Below are 15,942 nucleotides of genomic sequence, written 5' to 3' on the forward strand. Positions count from 1 at the left end.
TTTAAGGAAATTTTGCTGTTTTATATTGAATATTATTATAGATATAGGTAAACTGTAAACAGCAATAATGTTCAGCAAAGTAAGATCTACAAATAAGTCAACATGAACGAAATGGTCAATTGACCCCTGTAGGAGTTATTGACCTTTGTAGTCAATTTTCAATCTGCTTCCTTTGTTTAATATTCACATAGACCAAGGTGAGCGACACAGGCTCTTTAGAGCCTCTAGTTTATATAGGTAAAAACAATGATTAATATAGATTTATAATCTATAATGTGTAATTAAACAGACCTAGAAAAATTCATTTGCACCAATTCACTTTCTATTTCTATCTATATTTATGTTTATTATAAACACATGTAAAAATGTTGTATGACCTCGGAGGTCAATTTGATAGTAAATTAGATCATGGTTTCAAGACTAAAATAACATGATACAAAGATACATATTATCAAGCCCATGCCCTGTAAACTGTTTATTTTAGACTTTATATAAATGTTTTACATGGTTATAAATCATATATAAAATTTGAGTCAAATCAGTGACCATGAATTTGACTAGTGCCCCTTTAAGATCTTTCAAAAAAGACCTAAATTCTGATAATTTCTAGTTTGAACAACATAGGCAAGTCGTGTATAACAGCTAGTATAAAATAGGTGAACTGGATTGCTTTTCTTTGCCTGATCTTATACATTGTACATGTCACTAAAGGGCATATAACATTTATGCCGATTTTGAAAATTTTGATTTTTTCATTTGCGCCAATTTCATTTTTGCTCCTAATTAAATTTACAGGTAAGTTAATACAATGTACATGATGGACATATATATTGCACACTGAAACCAGCCGAGAAGTCAATTCTTTAATCATCGAGGGCCATACATATAGGAAGGTTAGTGTCCTGAAACATAACAACATATCTTAAAAATATACCATAAAATAGTGTAAAGTCAGAGTCACCACGGATTCTATTGTCAACACTCAGATTGAGCATAACCATGTGGCAGATGTCCGAAAGTCAGAGACTAAAGAACTACGGGTATTGTCAAGAAAAAAATCTGGAGGTGTATCTAAATGTACACGTAGGCCTTCTTCCATCTCCCCATAGTGAGCAGGGGACAACAGTAATATACATGTTATGATTGACTATTCATTACATTTGTACTAGTGGCTAATGAAAGAGGTATATAATGATAAAGGAAAAATAACATAACTTGGATTGAGAGTTCTCTCATTGGCCATTTCTTACATCTATTCACCTGTAATTTACCTGTAAAAAAATCAGCGCAAATGGAAAAAAATCAACACAAATGAAAGAAAAAATCATCGCAAAAGAAATTCAGATCAGTGCCAATGCAAAATGCCAGTACCCAAAGATACATTTAACAATGTTAGACATGTTAGAATAGAAGCCAAAATAAAAGAATAATGAGTAAACTAAGTAAAAAAGCATGAACTTTGGTACATTGTATGCTGTTTCTGAATGTGTCCGCTGCAGTTTCAGTGACAACATTGTTATGCAGATGTATAAGCATTGGCATATCTAATTTCTATGGTGATTATTTGACCCTGCCCCTCAGTCATGGTCTATTGACCTTGAAACCTGTGTGTTTTCTTTGTAGTTACATGTATTAGTTTGTGATTAGGTTAAATTATAGGGAACATACCAATATTAGAAGATCAATGTCATTTTGTATGCAGTATTTATCATCAGATATTATTTTACCCTGCCAGGGGTGGATCCAGGATTTCCAGTTAGGGGGGCTCAAAATTTTATAACTTGCTGAGTGGAGCGAGGCAAAAAACTTTTGAGGTTTTTTTTTAGAAAAATTATTGAAATATTCCTCTAAAGTGGTGAAATGTAGATATCTCTAACTATAATGTGGTAAAATTAGTGAAAAAAATCAAAGTTTCAAGCAGAAACCTCCTTAGTCCACACATGGCAACAATTTACAGATAAAGGGTGGACAGACGGATGCAAAGTGAGATGAGACACTCAAATCACAATTGCTCACCTGACCAACATATTTTTCAAACAAAAATTTCTACTTTTACCAGCAATTTTTTATTGTCCTCCCATACTATCTGTTACTTTTTGACTATCGATGGTCATGCCAGACTTTACTGTGTTCGCCACAAACATCTAACATCAGAATGAGATGCATTTACGCAGTTATAATTATTTTCTTGGGATCTCAAGCATACAGTAATATGGTAAATAATTCGGCTAAATATTTAGGTTGCAAGTGAGAAATAAATATAGACACAGAGATACAAATTAATAAACTAACCTTTCGCTTGAAACAGTTTTTCTATCTTTCATTACAAATATTATAAAAGAATCTCGCCTGCCGACTGATTTCTTAACCGTGTCATGATGAAATTGTGAAAGTGAGTAAGGAATGTTTTGGAACTTTGATTATCAAACAAATTGGTTATAAAAACTGCAAATACAATGTAACATTTGTTTTAACTTTAACTGCTTAAAACCTATTATATTTGTCATCAAACCCAGCTCCGCGTTTGACACCTTCCTTTGAAATCATTTATAGAACTTTACTAAAGCGTAGACGGTAAGTTGATAAGTAATAATGTCACAGCGATTCTTTTAACTGACTGTTTTATATACTCATGATACTTTGAGTGTTAAAAAAGATTGAATGGTCTCTTCTGATTCTTAAATATGTTGAAGTCAACCCAAGCTTTGCAAATTTTATGGGGGGCACACGCCTAAATCCGCCCCTGCCTGTCCTTTAGTCATGTTATATTTTTTCATTTATTTTTATTTTTTCATATCTTTTCTCTTTAAAATGTAATATTCAAAGTAATTAAAGGTGTGACAGCCTGGGTGAGTAATTAAAAAGGGGTAATAATGAAGGATTAATAAGGGGTGTGTAACAATTAAATAATCATGTCCATTTTTGACAGGTGTTGATTCTAATTATTCAAGGATCAATGAAAAACTTATATAAGATTAAAGAATTTAAAAATGTTTATTTAAGATAAATGACCATAAATATGTGATGACTTTTTTATTTGTTCCATGATATTCCAATTGTTTTTTATATTATCATTTGAACACTACAGTGCAACAGCTTGGACATAGTTAGAAAAATTTTGGTTTTACATGGGATCTTTGATCAATAACTGTACGTTTATGAAATTAATAAATGTTAATTACACGATGAAAGCTCTACCATTGCATTGTTATGACTTTATAAATTAATTATCAAACAATATTACAAAAGTTGATTGATCAAAGCGAAAGGATTTTTACAGTGACTTTTATATTTTTTTTGTCTTGTCTTTACAATTTTTTTTCAATTTTTGTTTTAAGGGAATGAAAAGGGGTTGCTGTACTATACATAACTGCGTATCATGCATCCATGGCCAAAACAGTACTAATGATAAGTTAATGGTATTCAGTTATAATGCAGTTTGATAAGCATTGGTATTTCCATGGAAATTACTTTTTGGTCCTGTAGCTTCAGTGATGGGATATTGACTTGTATTTTGAATGTTGGCTTGATTACATGTTCGTGTCATTTGTTTATTTATACTTCCAAAATTACAAAAAAGGTGAGACATATTTGTGTGTCAACAGTTTATCACTTTCAGCCACCCTTGACTGACTGCAAATTAAATCATGGGGAAAAGTGGATCAGTAAATATGAGGTAAATGAACAGAAAGTCACAGGTCAAAAAGTCACAGGACATAAAGTCACAAATTGATAGGACAATTAGTCACAAATAATTTGTTGACAATTTTTTTAATATATAAGAGAAAGATCTTGAAATATTTTCTTGTTATTACATATATATTCAATTTTAAGGTTAGGAAATTTTTCATATAATAAATTAAAATTTATTGAATTTTAATCATGCAAAGGATACATTTTTGGCATTAAAGTACCAATCCACTTTGACATTTTGTTTTCATAACAATTATTAGATCATTATTGATGTTTATTGAATAAATTTTAATTACAAAGTGAAGGTTGGATTACATATAATACGTACAGTGCTTTAAGAAAAGATAAAAATTTTGCTTTTAAAGTTTATGTTTTCTTGTTTGAAGAAAAATAATCTCAAAACTGAATTGTGACTTTTTGTTCCGTGACTTTTTGTCTGTGACTTTTTGTCCTGTGACTTTTTGTCTGTGACTTTTTGTCCTGTGACTTTCTGTCCTAAATTTAAATATAATGTCCTCTTTTGGGAAATACACATTTATTCTTGGAAATTAAGTATTTTTGTCGAGCCTTCGACTTTAGTCGAAAAAGCGAGACTAAGCGATCCTACATTCCGTCGGCGTCGTCGTCGGCGGCGTCCACAAATATTCACTCTGTGGTTAAAGTTTTTGAAATTTTAATAACTTTCTTGAACTATACTGGATTTCTACCAAACTTGGACAGAAGCTTATTTATGATCATAAGATAGTATCCAGAAGTAAATTTTGTAAAAATAAAATTCCTTTTTTTCCGTATTTTACTTATAAATGGACTTAGTTTTTTCTGCAGGGAAACATAACATTCACTCTGTGGTTAAAGTTTTTAGAATTTTGATAACTTTCTTAAACTATCCTGGGTTTGTACCAAACTTGGACAGAAGCTTGTTTATGATCATAAGATAGTATCCAGAAGTAAATTTTGTAAAATTTAAATTCCATTTTTTCCATATTTTACTTTTAAATGGACTTAGTTTTTCTGCGGGGAAACATAACATTCACTCTGTGGTTAAAGTTTTTAGAATTTTAACAACTTTCTTAAACTATCCTGGGTTTGTACCAAGCTTGGAAAGAAGCTTATTTATGATCATAAGACAGTATCCAGAAGTAAATTTTGTAAAAAGATAACTCCATTTTTCTGTATTTTACTTTTAAATGGACTTAGATTTTCTTCCAGTTAACATTACATACAGTCTGCAGTTAAAGTTTTCAAAACATTTATTAGATTCATTAATTATCTTAGATTTTTACCAAACTTGGACAGAAGCTTCTTAAAATCATAAGATAGTATCAAGAGGAATATTTTTATTGATTTTTTCCCTCTCTTTTGTTGAGCCTGCGATTTACAGCAAAAGTAGGCGAGACACTGGGTTCAGCGGAACCCTTACAAATTTTTCTACTATTTGTTTCTATTTTGCAGTAAAATTATGTGAGTGTAAACAAAGATTTGATGATGAGGGCAAGACCTAGGAGTATACTAATTACAGTTGGTCTAGTGTTGTGCACAGTGTTTTGGCTAGCATTGTTTTCTAAGGAAGGTAAGTTGCCATATTATTTTTTTCAAGAAGGTAGTAACCATCTGAAAATGTATGAAACGAAAAAAATGTTTAGTTCGCTAAATTTTACTAATTATATGCATGTACCTTACAAGTTTATATTTTCGTAAAGAAGCATTACTATAATATTATTTTAAACCCACTTAAATCTGTGGGTCAAATGAGCTGTTCTCAAATTCAGTATCTTCCTTTGGTGTCATTCATTAACTTTTTAAAAATCTAGTTTTAAGTAACACAGATCCAGATTGAATTTTGGTGTCCTCACTTTTACTGGTGTAGAGTAATGCTCCTTTATTTCTGATCTTCAACTTTAGTTTTACTCAACCAAAGTTTATGAAACATTAACATAAGGCTTATTTCCACAAAACACAGATCAAGTTTGAATTTGGGTAGTGTCGCTTTTTACCATTCTAGAGTTATGCCCCTTCACAAATGGAAAGGACAAGGTACGATAAGCTATTGCAACTGGCCCCCTATTTTTGTTGAAATTAGAATGCATAATATCCAAGAAACTTGACTATTTCTAAAGAGAATAGTATCTCATCTAACAAAAAATCAATATAACTTTTCTTATTCCGTGTGAAAAAATTAATGAATACCCCTCTCTTTCTCATGAAAAACGTAAATTTTATGAAAATTCAAAGTTTTTCCGTCCGTTTAAGCAATTTTTAACTATGAGCGGACGCGAGTACCACGAAGATATTTCAATGTGTTGTTTGTTGTAAGGAAATAATTCACTGTTTTAAATATATTCGTGGTACTCGCGTCCGCTCATGTTCAAAATTCAATAATTCTACACTGAAAATTCCTTGTTTTTACGGAAACGTCAATAATATGCAAACCAACGACCGGAACGAACTTTCATTTCCGAATCTGCTCGAACGTCTTATTTTAGCTCAGGTGATCTTGATCGGGTTACAAAACTTCAATGCCGGGAAGGTAAAATGCTTTTTCGTTCTTAATCATATTTACGGGGTTTTTTAATCGGGCAAAGTAAAGGAACGTGTGCTTTTGCATCATTTGTTTTAAAGTGACAGTGGCAGTGTTGTCAAAGAACAACCAGCAAACTGTACATTCAACAACACTAAATGAATAAAGCCCCTTACAAACTATAACCCTTTTTTATCCGTGTACATAGTACGCAAATGGCAACTGGAAATTTAAATCGATTTCACGTGAAAACTAAATTAGAACCGAGATTAATATGAGTTGTATGAAAACATTTGACTTTTTCATTTTTTTTTATGGATAACATTGGATAAATAAGTACTTCGATGTGGTTACTAGGCAACATTGTAGTTGCTAAGTTACTTTTAAGAACTTTTTAAATGATATACCCAACAATAGTAAATATTTAAGTGTTTGTTAACACTTTACCATTCATTTAAATAGATTCAGAAGTCTTTTCCTTTGGAAGTTGCAATAAAGATGGATATTATAGTTCGTTTTATAAAACCCGTTGCTAGGCAACCAAATAATCACATAAACACAAAAATATCAACATTTTTTTAAGTAACTATGTATAGACTAATGATGGATCAAATATGAAGTCATTTGGAGAGGGGGCCAAATATGCCACTTATCATACCTTGTCCTTTGTTGAATTTTTCTGTTCCTTTCTCTAACTTTAATTTGTCTCAACCAAATGTTATGAAACTTGTACACAATGATTATTACCACAAAACACAGATCAAGTTTGAATATTGGTGGCCTCATTTTTACTGTTCCAGATGGGTGCGTCTAAACACTGCTAAGGAGTCCTTATAATTAGTGCACTTAGGACTGATAACATGCCACTAAGGACTAGATGGAGAGCTGTTAATGTAATTTCTTTTCATATTATGGTAGAAATTGATATTTAATAGATAAATTTCAAATTTAATAGAAAAATACCATAAATAAACAAGATAGGCAACATTATTTAGACACGTGCCTGTTTTCTTTGATATGCCGAAAATCAATGACCCATTTGACACATGAATTTTGCAGTTTAGCGGTTTAACTGGAAGTGTAAGTTGCATAATAGTAGTTATGGTGACGATATATAAATAGATAGTGAAAGTGAAAGTAAATTAAAATAGAAAATATATAAATAGAAATGTTAGTGTTTTCTTGAATGGTAAACTGCAAAATTCATACTTCACTGTCATATTTCTTTGTATAATTGTCCTGATGATGCCTATCTACTAGGTGAAACATGTAGACCCAATAAACGGATACTATGCGGTAAAACATGAGTGTTGTTGTCATTATTGTCGACATGTTCCTTTACAAATGGACAAATTGCAGAATTTTTATTTTGTTCTCAAAGTTAAGTTTTCCTCAGACAAATGTTATGAAACTTATATACAATGCATAAAACAAGAAAGCACAGGCGCGGATCTAGCTATTTAAATAAGTGGGGGGTTCCAACTATATGCTCCCATTCAAATGCAGTGATCAGCCGAAAAAAAAGGAGGGGTTCCAACATTGCAGTTTCAATATATATATATGTATGTATAATAATATAATTTTTTTTTCAGACAGGAACTATGATCATGTACTTCAGGTCAGATTTGCTGAACTACAAGACAAGTTGGAGATGTCAGATACATTAAACAGAGAAAGACAAGATAATCTAAATAACCTAAGAAATCAGTTCAATTACTTTCTACAAATGGTCTCACAGAATTCTACTGTTAACAGGTAACCAATCCGTACAAACAAACAAATGTTGTTTAAGATAGATTAATATGTGCCTGTCCCAATTCAGGAGCCTGAAACTCAGTGGTTGTCCTTTGTTTATGTGTGACATATTTGTTTTTCCTTATTTTTTTTTATATAAATAAGGCTGTTAGTATTCTTGTTAATGAAGTGTTGAATAGTCTGTCTCTCTGTATGTCATTCCATACGTTTGTTAAATCATGTCATTAATTAAGTGTTGAATAGTCTGTCCCTCTGTATGCCATTCCATACGTTTGTTAAATCATGTCATTAATTAAGTGTTGAATAGTCTGTCCCTCTGTATGCCATTCCATACGTTTGTTAAATCATGTCATTAATGAAGTGTTGAATAGTCTGTCTCTCTGTATGTCATTCCATACGTTTGTTAAATCATGTCATTAATTAAGTGTTGAATAGTCTGTCCCTCTGTATGCCATTCCATACGTTTGTTAAATCATGTCATTAATTAAGTGTTGAATAGTCTGTCCCTCTGTATGCCATTCCATACGTTTGTTAAATCATGTCATTAATTAAGTCTTGAATAGTCTGTCCCACTGTATGTTATTCCATACGTTTATTAAATCATGTCATTAATTAAGTGTTGAATAGTCTGTCCCTCTGTATGTCATTCCATACGTTTGTTAAATCATGTCATTAATTAAGTGTTGAATAGTCTGTCCCTCTGTATGTCATTCCATACGTTTGTTAAATCATGTCATTAATTAAGTGTTGAATAGTCTGTCCCTCTGTATGTCATTCCATACGTTTGTTAAATCATGTCATTAATTAAGTGTTGAATAGTCTGTCCCTCTGTATGCCATTCCATACGTTTGTTAAATCATGTCATTAATTAAGTGTTGAATAGTCTGTCCCTCTGTATGTCATTCCATACGTTTGTTAAATCATGTCATTAATTAAGTGTTGAATAGTCTGTCCCACTGTATGTCATTCCATACGTTTGTTAAATCATGTCATTAATTAAGTGTTGAATAGTCTGTCCCTCTGTATGTCATTCCATAGGTTTGTTAAATCATGTCATTAATTAAGTGTTGAATAGTCTGTCCCTCTGTATGTCATTCCATACGTTTGTTAAATCATGTCATTAATTAAGTGTTGAATAGTCTGTCCCTCTGTATGTCATTCCATACGTTTGTTAAATCATGTCATTAATTAAGTGTAGAATAGTCTGTCCCTCTGTATGTCATTCCATACGTTTGTTAAATCATGTCATTAATTAAGTGTTGAATAGTCTGTCCCTCTGTATGTCATTCCATACGTTTGTTAAATCATGTCATTAATTAAGTGTTGAATAGTCTGTCCCTCTGTATGCCATTCCATAGGTTTGTTAAATCATGTCATTAATTAAGTGTTGAATAGTCTGTCTCTCTGTATGTCATTCCATACATTTATTAAATCATGTCATTAATTAAGTGTTGAATAGTCTGTCTCGCTGTATGTCATTCCATACGTTTGTTAAATCATGTCATTAATTAAGTGTTGAATAGTCTGTCCCTCTGTATGTCATTCCATACGTTTGTTAAATCATGTCATTAATTAAGTGTTGAATAGTCTGTCCCTCTGTATGTCATTCCATACGTTTGTTAAATCATGTCATTAATGAAGTGTTGAATAGTCTGTCCCTCTGTATGCCATTCCATAGGTTTGTTAAATCATGTCATTAATTAAGTGTTGAATAGTCTGTCCCTCTGTATGTCATTCCATACGTTTGTTAAATCATGTCATTAATTAAGTCTTGAATAGTCTGTCCCTCTGTATGTCATTCCATACGTTTATTAAATCATGTCATTAATTAAGTGTTGAATAGTCTGTCCCTCTGTATGTCATTCCATACGTTTGTTAAATCATGTCATTAATTAAGTGTTGAATAGTCTGTCCCTCTGTATGTCATTCCATACGTTTGTTAAATCATGTCATTAATTAAGTGTTGAATAGTCTGTCCCTCTGTATGCCATTCCATAGGTTTGTTAAATCATGTCATTAATTAAGTGTTGAATAGTCTGTCTCTCTGTATGTCATTCCATAGGTTTGTTAAATCATGTCATTAATTAAGTGTTGAATAGTCTGTCCCTCTGTATGTCATTCCATACGTTTGTTAAATCATGTCATTAATTAAGTGTTGAATAGTCTGTCTCTCTGTATGCCATTCCATAGGTTTGTTAAATCATGTCATTAATTAAGTGTTGAATAGTCTGTCCCTCTGTATGCCATTCCATACGTTTGTTAAATCATGTCATTAATTAAGTGTTGAATAGTCTGTCCCTCTGTATGTCATTCCATATGTTTGTTAAATCATGTCATTAATTAAGTCTTAAATAGTCTGTCCCTCTGTATGTCATTCCATACGTTTGTTAAATCATGTCATTAATTAAGTGTTGAATAGTCTGTCCCTCTGTATGCCATTCCATAGGTTTGTTAAATCATGTCATTAATTAAGTGTTGAATAGTCTGTCCCTCTGTATGTCATTCCATAGGTTTGTTAAATCATGTCATTAATTAAGTCTTGAATAGTCTGTCCCACTGTATGTCATTCCATACGTTTGTTAAATCATGTCATTAATTAAGTGTTGAATAGTCTGTCCCACTGTATGTCATTCCATACGTTTGTTAAATCATGTCATTAATTAAGTGTTGAATAGTCTGTCCCACTGTATGTCATTCCATACGTTTGTTAAATCATGTCATTAATTAAGTGTTGAATAGTCTGTCCCACTGTATGTCATTCCATACGTTTGTTAAATCATGTCATTAATTAAGTGTTGAATAGTCTGTCTCTCTGTATGTCATTCCATACGTTTGTTAAATCATGTCATTAATTAAGTGCTGAATAGTCTGTCCCTCTGTATGTCATTCCATACATTTATTAAATCATGTCATTAATTAAGTGTTGAATAGTCTGTCCCTCTGTATGCCATTCCATACATTTATTAAATCATGTCATTAATTAAGTGTTGAATAGTCTGTCCCTCTGTATGTCATTCCATAGGTTTGTTAAATCATGTCATTAATTAAGTGTTGAATAGTCTGTCTCTCTGTATGTCATTCCATACATTTATTAAATCATGTCATTAATTAAGTCTTGAATAGTCTGTCCCTCTGTATGTCATTCCATACGTTTGTTAAATCATGTCATTAATTAAGTGTTGAATAGTCTGTCCCTCTGTATGTCATTCCATACGTTTGTTAAATCATGTCATTAATTAAGTGTTGAATAGTCTGTCCCTCTGTATGTCATTCCATACGTTTGTTAAATCATGTCATTAATTAAGTGTTGAATAGTCTGTCCCTCTGTATGCCATTCCATACGTTTGTTAAATCATGTCATTAATTAAGTGTTGAATAGTCTGTCCCTCTGTATGTCATTCCATACGTTTGTTAAATCATGTCATTAATTAAGTGTTGAATAGTCTGTCCCTCTGTATGTGATTCCATAGGTTTGTTAAATCATGTCATTAATTAAGTGTTGAATAGTCTGTCCCTCTGTATGTCATTCCATAGGTTTGTTAAATCATGTCATTAATTAAGTGTTGAATAGTCTGTCCCTCTGTATGTCATTCCATAGGTTTGTTAAATCATGTCATTAATTAAGTGTTGAATAGTCTGTCCCTCTGTATGTCATTCCATACGTTTGTTAAATCATGTCATTAATTAAGTGTTGAATAGTCTGTCCCTCTGTATGTCATTCCATAGGTTTGTTAAATCATGTCATTAATTAAGTGTTGAATAGTCTGTCCCTCTGTATGTCATTCCATAGGTTTGTTAAATCATGTCATTAATTAAGTCTTGAATAGTCTGTCCCTCTGTATGTCATTCCATACGTTTGTTAAATCATGTCATTAATTAAGTGTTGAATAGTCTGTCTCTCTGTATGCCATTCCATAGGTTTGTTAAATCATGTCATTAATTAAGTGTTGAATAGTCTGTCCCTCTGTATGCCATTCCATAGGTTTGTTAAATCATGTCATTAATTAAGTGTTGAATAGTCTGTCCCTCTGTATGCCATTCCATACGTTTGTTAAATCATGTCATTAATTAAGTGTTGAATAGTCTGTCCCTCTGTATGTCATTCCATAGGTTTGTTAAATCATGTCATTAATTAAGTGTTGAATAGTCTGTCTCTCTGTATGTCATTCCATACGTTTGTTAAATCATGTCATTAATTAAGTGTTGAATAGTCTGTCCCTCTGTATGTCATTCCATACATTTATTAAATCATGTCATTAATTAAGTGTTGAATAGTCTGTCCCTCTGTATGTCATTCCATACGTTTGTTAAATCATGTCATTAATTAAGTGTAGAATAGTCTGTCCCTCTGTATGTCATTCCATACGTTTGTTAAATCATGTCATTAATTAAGTGTTGAATAGTCTGTCCCTCTGTATGTCATTCCATACATTTATTAAATCATGTCATTAATTAAGTGTTGAATAGTCTGTCCCTCTGTATGTCATTCCATAGGTTTGTTAAATCATGTCATTAATTAAGTGTTGAATAGTCTGTCCCTCTGTATGTCATTCCATACGTTTGTTAAATGATGTCATTAATTAAGTGTTGAATAGTCTGTCCCTCTGTATGTCATTCCATACGTTTGTTAAATCATGTCATTAATTAAGTGTTGAATAGTCTGTCCCTCTGTATGTCATTCCATACGTTTGTTAAATCATGTCATTAATTAAGTGTTGAATAGTCTGTCTCTCTGTATGTCATTCCATACATTTATTAAATCATGTCATTAATTAAGTGTTGAATAGTCTGTCCCTCTGTATGTCATTCCATAGGTTTGTTAAATCATGTCATTAATTAAGTGTTGAATAGTCTGTCCCTCTGTATGTCATTCCATACGTTTGTTAAATCATGTCATTAATTAAGTGTTGAATAGTCTGTCCCTCTGTATGTCATTCCATATGTTTGTTAAATCATGTCATTAATTAAGTCTTAAATAGTCTGTCCCTCTGTATATCATTCCATACGTTTGTTAAATCATGTCATTAATTAAGTGTTGAATAGTCTGTCCCTCTGTATGCCATTCCATAGGTTTGTTAAATCATGTCATTAATTAAGTGTTGAATAGTCTGTCCCTCTGTATGTCATTCCATAGGTTTGTTAAATCATGTCATTAATTAAGTCTTGAATAGTCTGTCCCACTGTATGTCATTCCATACGTTTGTTAAATCATGTCATTAATTAAGTGTTGAATAGTCTGTCCCACTGTATGTCATTCCATACGTTTGTTAAATCATGTCATTAATTAAGTGTTGAATAGTCTGTCCCACTGTATGTCATTCCATACGTTTGTTAAATCATGTCATTAATTAAGTGTTGAATAGTCTGTCCCACTGTATGTCATTCCATACCTTTGTTAAATCATGTCATTAATTAAGTGTTGAATAGTCTGTCTCTCTGTATGTCATTCCATACGTTTGTTAAATCATGTCATTAATTAAGTGTTGAATAGTCTGTCCCTCTGTATGTCATTCCATACATTTATTAAATCATGTCATTAATTAAGTGTTGAATAGTCTGTCCCTCTGTATGCCATTCCATACATTTATTAAATCATGTCATTAATTAAGTGTTGAATAGTCTGTCCCTCTGTATGTCATTCCATAGGTTTGTTAAATCATGTCATTAATTAAGTGTTGAATAGTCTGTCTCTCTGTATGTCATTCCATACATTTATTAAATCATGTCATTAATTAAGTCTTGAATAGTCTGTCCCTCTGTATGTCATTCCATACGTTTGTTAAATCATGTCATTAATTAAGTGTTGAATAGTCTGTCCCTCTGTATGTCATTCCATACGTTTGTTAAATCATGTCATAAATTAAGTGTTGAATAGTCTGTCCCTCTGTATGTCATTCCATACGTTTGTTAAATCATGTCATTAATTAAGTGTTGAATAGTCTGTCCCTCTGTATGCCATTCCATACGTTTGTTAAATCATGTCATTAATTAAGTGTTGAATAGTCTGTCCCTCTGTATGTCATTCCATACGTTTGTTAAATCATGTCATTAATTAAGTGTTGAATAGTCTGTCCCTCTGTATGTGATTCCATAGGTTTGTTAAATCATGTCATTAATTAAGTGTTGAATAGTCTGTCCCTCTGTATGTCATTCCATAGGTTTGTTAAATCATGTCATTAATTAAGTGTTGAATAGTCTGTCCCTCTGTATGTCATTCCATAGGTTTGTTAAATCATGTCATTAATTAAGTGTTGAATAGTCTGTCCCTCTGTATGTCATTCCATACGTTTGTTAAATCATGTCATTAATTAAGTGTTGAATAGTCTGTCCCTCTGTATGTCATTCCATAGGTTTGTTAAATCATGTCATTAATTAAGTGTTGAATAGTCTGTCCCTCTGTATGTCATTCCATAGGTTTGTTAAATCATGTCATTAATTAAGTCTTGAATAGTCTGTCCCTCTGTATGTCATTCCATACGTTTGTTAAATCATGTCATTAATTAAGTGTTGAATAGTCTGTCTCTCTGTATGCCATTCCATAGGTTTGTTAAATCATGTCATTAATTAAGTGTTGAATAGTCTGTCCCTCTGTATGCCATTCCATAGGTTTGTTAAATCATGTCATTAATTAAGTGTTGAATAGTCTGTCCCTCTGTATGCCATTCCATACGTTTGTTAAATCATGTCATTAATTAAGTGTTGAATAGTCTGTCCCTCTGTATGTCATTCCATAGGTTTGTTAAATCATGTCATTAATTAAGTGTTGAATAGTCTGTCTCTCTGTATGTCATTCCATACGTTTGTTAAATCATGTCATTAATTAAGTGTTGAATAGTCTGTCCCTCTGTATGTCATTCCATACATTTATTAAATCATGTCATTAATTAAGTGTTGAATAGTCTGTCCCTCTGTATGTCATTCCATACGTTTGTTAAATCATGTCATTAATTAAGTGTAGAATAGTCTGTCCCTCTGTATGTCATTCCATACGTTTGTTAAATCATGTCATTAATTAAGTGTTGAATAGTCTGTCCCTCTGTATGTCATTCCATACATTTATTAAATCATGTCATTAATTAAGTGTTGAATAGTCTGTCCCTCTGTATGTCATTCCATAGGTTTGTTAAATCATGTCATTAATTAAGTGTTGAATAGTCTGTCCCTCTGTATGTCATTCCATACGTTTGTTAAATCATGTCATTAATTAAGTGTTGAATAGTCTGTCCCTCTGTATGTCATTCCATACGTTTGTTAAATCATGTCATTAATTAAGTGTTGAATAGTCTGTCCCTCTGTATGTCATTCCATACGTTTGTTAAATCATGTCATTAATTAAGTGTTGAATAGTCTGTCTCTCTGTATGTCATTCCATACATTTATTAAATCATGTCATTAATTAAGTGTTGAATAGTCTGTCCCTCTGTATGTCATTCCATAGGTTTGTTAAATCATGTCATTAATTAAGTGTTGAATAGTCTGTCCCTCTGTATGTCATTCCATACGTTTGTTAAATCATGTCATTAATTAAGTGTTGAATAGTCTGTCCCACTGTATGTCATTCCATACGTTTGTTAAATCATGTCATTAATTAAGTCTTAAATAGTCTGTCCCTCTGTATGCCATTCCATACGTTTGTTAAATCATGTCATTAATTAAGTGTTGAATAGTCTGTCTCTCTGTATGTCATTCCATACGTTTGTTAAATCATGTCATTAATTAAGTGTTGAATAGTCTGTCCCTCTGTATGTCATTCCATAGGTTTGTTAAATCATGTCATTAATTAAGTGTTGAATAGTCTGTCCCTCTGTATGTCATTCCATACGTTTGTTAAATCATGTCATTAATTAAGTGTTGAATAGTCTGTCCCTCTGTATGTCATTCCATAGGTTTGTTAAATCATGTCATTAATTAAGTGTTGAATAGTCTGTCCCTCTGTATGTCATTCCATACGTTTGTTAAATCATGTCATTAATTAA

General features: G+C 31.9%; 1 protein-coding gene across 1 annotated transcript in view; it reads left to right on the plus strand.

Moving 5' to 3' along the window:
• Positions 1-15,942, plus strand: part of LOC134695897 (alpha-1,3-mannosyl-glycoprotein 4-beta-N-acetylglucosaminyltransferase B-like) — a 69,643-nt gene that overhangs the window by 8,408 nt on the left and 45,293 nt on the right. Inside the window, exons 2-3 of the mRNA XM_063557381.1 lie at positions 5,146-5,263; positions 7,804-7,966. Coding sequence (XP_063413451.1) covers positions 5,176-5,263; positions 7,804-7,966 — 251 coding nt within the window. The 5' untranslated portion in view covers positions 5,146-5,175. The remainder of the gene's footprint in view (positions 1-5,145; positions 5,264-7,803; positions 7,967-15,942) is intronic.

Source organism: Mytilus trossulus, chromosome 14 (genome assembly GCF_036588685.1).
Source record: "Mytilus trossulus isolate FHL-02 chromosome 14, PNRI_Mtr1.1.1.hap1, whole genome shotgun sequence".
Lineage (NCBI taxonomy): Eukaryota > Metazoa > Mollusca > Bivalvia > Mytilida > Mytilidae > Mytilus > Mytilus trossulus.